This window comes from Cavia porcellus, unplaced genomic scaffold, assembly GCF_034190915.1.
Source record: "Cavia porcellus strain 051 isolate PalLab524CR breed Dunkin Hartley unplaced genomic scaffold, mCavPor4.1 scaffold_15, whole genome shotgun sequence".
Classification (NCBI taxonomy): Eukaryota; Metazoa; Chordata; class Mammalia; order Rodentia; family Caviidae; genus Cavia; species Cavia porcellus.
In genome coordinates this window covers 70432014-70437094 of record NW_026947498.1, presented here as the reverse complement: position 1 = coordinate 70437094, position 5081 = coordinate 70432014, and the positions used below count along the sequence as shown (strand labels likewise).

Below are 5081 nucleotides of genomic sequence, written 5' to 3'. Positions count from 1 at the left end.
GATAGCCCAGGCTGGCTTTGAACTCTCAGATTCTCCTGTCTCAGCCTCCTAAGAGCTAGGATTACAGGTGTGCACCACCACATCCAACCTGCATTATTAAAATTTAAAGATTTAATGAGACATAGGGAGATACTACTGGCTGAAAGCCTCTGTGAAGACTTCAGAAATTTCTTCTATCTAGTGTGAAGAACAGATAAAGTCCGTAACAGCCATTATTACTTAGAAGGGAAGCAGCCCAGAACAAAACCAGGAGGTTCAATCTGCCGAGAAAAGCTTTCAGCCCTGTATCCTTGGTAACATCAAGACCACTTCTTGTCACTGATCGCAATCTGCTAAATTCACCTACAATGAGCCCAAAATTAGAAGGTAACACATAGCATGGTAAAGCAAAGGGTGGAATTTAATCTTTATTTACAGGGCACTGCAAAATATGAAGTTCCATATAGAAATAAGAAACCCCTTAAGAGGATAAGCTTCATACAGTATGTACAGTTTGGAACTGTTCAAGTATAGTTTCGTTGTAAAAAGTGCTACAATGACAAACCACATTGAAAAGAAAGAGTTTGTAAGAGAAACAGACAAACTTATACCGAACACAGTACATGACAAAGACTGATGCCCCCCTCAGCTGTACACCTAGAAGTTAAAGGAACCAGGAGCCCCGTCCTGAACTTGGAAAGTATAGCCTTCAGAGGTAGTTTCTGGCACAACAGTTTGATCTTCTTCTTCCTCTACTGAGAAGTACTTCTCAATCAAGTTTAAGGAGGCCTTGTACACAGACTCGTTTTCATGGTTCTGCAGTGCTTCAATCTTGTCCAAACCTCCGCATTCTTCGATCATTATACTAAGCTTCTCCGTTTCACCTAATTTCTCAGCAGCCTGGAAGATATTTGAAATGGCATCCAGAATAACAAGAATGATTTTCGTATCTTTGGCAGTTAAGAGGTTCATCAATGGTTCTATCATCCCACAATGAACAAGGTAAACAATCTGTTCAACTGTCCCACCACTGGTGTAGTTGGTCACAGCCCACACAGCTTCCTTTTGTGTCTTAAAGTCTGCCTTAGAGAGAACACTGACAAGGATCGGGACTAATCCATGATTGACAACTTGCTGTATCTGGTCCTGGCGGCCGGCTGTGATGTTTGACATTGTCCAGGTAGCTTCCTTCTGAATATTAGTTTTGGGGTGAACAAGCAGGCTGGGAAAAACAGCGAGTGCTCCTGCATCTATTACAATCTGAGTCTGTTCATCTGTTCCAGTAACAATATTCCCTATGGCTCTTAGCGCAGGAGTCATAATGGATAATTCATTTGATCCTAGAAGCTTCACCAGATGGGGCACAACTCCAGTTTTTAAAACCATTTCAATGCGCTCATTTGGACCATCTGTAAGGTAAGAAATAGCCCAGCAGGTATCTGCTAATACTTCAAGATCATTGTGATGTAGGAGACGAACCAAGGTAGGAAGAATTTGCTCAACAGCATCTAATGGGGGTGCAGGATTCTTGTTGCGGCAAAGGTTTGAAAGTGTCCAGGTAAGATTACGTAAGTAACCACCGGCTAAAGATGACATATCAGGAACTGCAAGAAGAGCTAAGAGCGGGTCAATTGCACCATATTTGATAACCAAGTCTCGGAAAACTGAACCATCACCTGCAATGTTTCCTAGAGCCCAGACAGCCTGTTCACTGATGTGGGCATGGGGAGAGGCCAAGAGAGAAATGAGTGCTGGGATAGCACCTCCGTCCACCACAGCCTTGGTCTGTTCTGATGACCCAGAAGCAATGTTAGTGAGCGCCCAAGCAGACTCAAACTGAATGGGACTACAGTCAGTTCTGCCCAAGAAGGACACAAATTTTGGAATCAAACCAGCCCGGATTATGTGATCTATGGGGGGCTGTTTTTCACGAGAAAGCAGTTTCCTAGCAGCTTGAGTAGCTTGGAGCTGGTTTTCCAGATTATTGCTATTTATACCTTTGACAATGTCATCAACAGTCCAATTCACAGTGCCCTGGTTGTTGCGGTTTTCCTGCAGTGGTGAAGTAGCATCATCAGGAAAGGAGCTTACATTTCTCCTTTTCAGCATCTGGTCATCCTTCTTAGCTTTCCTTAGCTCCACATTAACTTCTATTCGGCGTCGCCTCATTTCGGTGCTGTCTTTCCCCTTGTTCTTGAATCTGTTCAGGCGGGCAGCTGGTGAATTAGCATTCTCATTGGTGGACATGGTTATGAGACAAAGAAAGAAAGCTGTGAAATGAGAGCGGGCGATATTGAGGAGCTCTCGGGTTGCAAACGGAGCGCTCTCAAAATGCTTACCGCGGCGGAGCCCAGAAACGGTGTGCCCAGACACTTTCTTTCTAATGAAATGGCACTTTTCACATTTCCTTTTTTCTCTTGACTTTCACTGTAAAGCTGGCTTAAAAGCAGTGGAAGTACTCATGCAACAGCCCGAATATTGGGTTGCTTTGAAATTTTCTCTGCAGAATTAATTAGCCCATCATACTTAATCTTAGTCTCCCACAAAGTTTCAAAGCATGAAAAAAATGAAGACAAATTTTCTGCCAGGATGTAAAGTACATGGTCTCTAGTCCAACAGCCAATGTAGTCACTGTTTCCAACTGAAACCTTCTGAGTTTGACCACTACCATCTCCATTCCTGTCAGCATTCTGGTCTTCTGAGCTCTGACTAGAAACACCCATCAAGCTCAGCTCACAACATTCTAGGGCTTCTCTAGCTCACATTTCCAAACTTTGCTAAACTCTTCCTACAAATCAGTTCCAAAGACCTCTAAACCACAGTCAGGTATAGGCACAAAAAGCCCACTTCTGGTACCAAAATCTGTCTTAGTCACTTTTAGCATTGCTGGGCCAAAAAAAATCTTGACACACAACTTAAAGGAGATTTATTTTGGTTCACAGCTGTTCAGCTGGCTCCACAGCATAAATGGTATGATGGAAGGACCTGAATAGAAGACAGCTGCTCATTCCACGGCAGAGAGAGAAAAAAGGAGTGGGGACAAGAATATCCCTTCCAGGGCAAGCACCTATTGGGTTGCCTTCAACCAGACGCTGCATCCGATCAGCACATTCAGCTACCTAACACATCACTGGATGAATCCACTGATGAGTATAATCCCCCTATACCCCAATCACCATCCAAACACATGAGACCTTTGCGAGACATTTCAGATCTAAACCATAAATTGAATCCCAAGGAAAGGTAGTCATACAAGTCTCATTTTTAAATTTTTGTTTCCAAAAATTTTTGTTTTAATGAGGGAATACTTTTTAAAATATAACATACTTTCCTTTTTTGCATATCTTTACATATATTTAACTTCTTCCTTATTCTGTCAGAAGCATCTATTTGCCTCAAGAAAGTTTAGCATATTTATAGCATCAGGCAAAAAAGAAAATGTCAGTGTTTACCTGTTGATATCTAGGACTGGATATTTTTAGTATGCAGCTTGAATTTCCAAGCATCCATGAACATATCAAGATCCAGGCTTGGTGAACTTGACCAGTGAGGTTACTACAGACCACAGTATTGAGGTGTGACATAGAGGAGATCTTGCCACAAAAAAAAAAAAAAAAAAAAAAAAGGGACAGCCATCTTCCTCAACCAACAAATAAACATGGGAGATATTCAGTCTAAACAGCTAGCAGTATCTCAGCCTCCTATCATCCATCCAAAGCCCAACTAAGGGTTGAGGAGGGCAGCTTTAAAAATAGCTCAACAGGTGTGAAGGAGCCTGAGGACACTAAGGCTGCCCCTGACACACTGCAGGCTTCCAGGAGAATGCTACTTTGCATCAAATACCATGACTAATGTGGTGTGGAGGGGAGAGGATGGTGTTCAGTGGATGAAAACATTATCCTAGCCAAGGTGAGCATCTAGAGCAGGGGCTTTAACTTCTTGTCTTCCCACAGTTGGCACTAACCAAGGTTGGCATCCACGTATCTCTTTGTTCCCTGGTAATGGTACTCTGAGAGTCACTAACTTGGTCAGGACTAAGAAGCTGCTCTGGGCAAAAACTCTGACCTTATAGAAAAATAGTAGGGGCTTGACCCCTGAGTATCATAATACTCTGAAAAGCAATACCTTTGCACACTTTTGCAAACATACATAAAGGAGTCATTGCAGATTCACAAAATGAAGAAAAGGGCATTTAAACTAGCATGCCTTGGCTCCTGGCAGTCTTCCTTTCCTGCCCCCACCTTTACAAGTCCATTTGAGCCCCACTACACAGCTAGACTGTGTTCTGAACAGATGTGGAGAAACAGAAGAAAAATCTAAGTAACAGAGCAACTCAGCAAAAAGAAACAGTTATCCAAAATGAAGTCCAAAAAAGAAAAGAATCAGTATAAAATAACAAAATTGAAAAAGACATATGAATTAACTCCATTTCAGAAAGTTTTAAGGGCTACATTTTCTTTTTATTTTACATCTGAGTAATAAGTAAGTGTGCAACTGAACCACACTGACACCCTCAGCCACTCTGGGAAGTCAGATGAGCTACTCCTCCACTCTTGTACACATATCTCTTCCAAAAGCAAATGGGACATACCACGAAACATTTGACTCCATCTCCAGTGCCACCATTTCCTATCAGATATGAAAAAGCACAATCCTCAAGCACTGTATGAACAGTCACTCCCATCCGACTCCCATAGTTCAACTTTCAACCACATTCAAAACCAAAGGAAACCCCAGAGGAGCAGCTAACAAAATTCCTTCTCATTTAGTCAGTGGTTTTGTTTTTTCAGTTTTCCTTCTATCAGCTTTCTTTAGTCAGGCTATTCTATAAGGAATGACAAAGCAAATATGCCAGCCTCTTCTGATGAGAAAAAGAGAGGCCCTACCTATAAAAACAGGCATATTAACTAGATTAGACAAGTCACAGTACTATTTAGTGATTAGCAAAATTGGAAATCAAGGTTTCCCAAATCAATCCTTGTGTTCTTCCTAAGTATAGACCATGGCTTTTGTACACACCACCTAAAGTATGTCTCCCTACCTAACTGTTGTATTAGGATTAACTTCCATGCAAGCCCACAGAACATGTGGCCCTTTTTTTA

The 5081-nt window shown here is 41.9% G+C and overlaps 1 protein-coding gene across 1 annotated transcript; it reads right to left on the bottom strand.

Moving 5' to 3' along the window:
* Positions 1-394: 394 nt before the first annotated feature.
* On the bottom strand, positions 395-3495 carry LOC100727001 (importin subunit alpha-1-like). Its single transcript, XM_063225112.1, has one exon. The coding sequence runs from the start codon at positions 2224-2226 to the stop codon at positions 637-639; it is 1590 nt and encodes a 529-aa protein (XP_063081182.1). The 5' UTR covers positions 2227-3495; the 3' UTR covers positions 395-636.
* Between the last annotated feature and the right edge of the window lie 1586 nt (positions 3496-5081).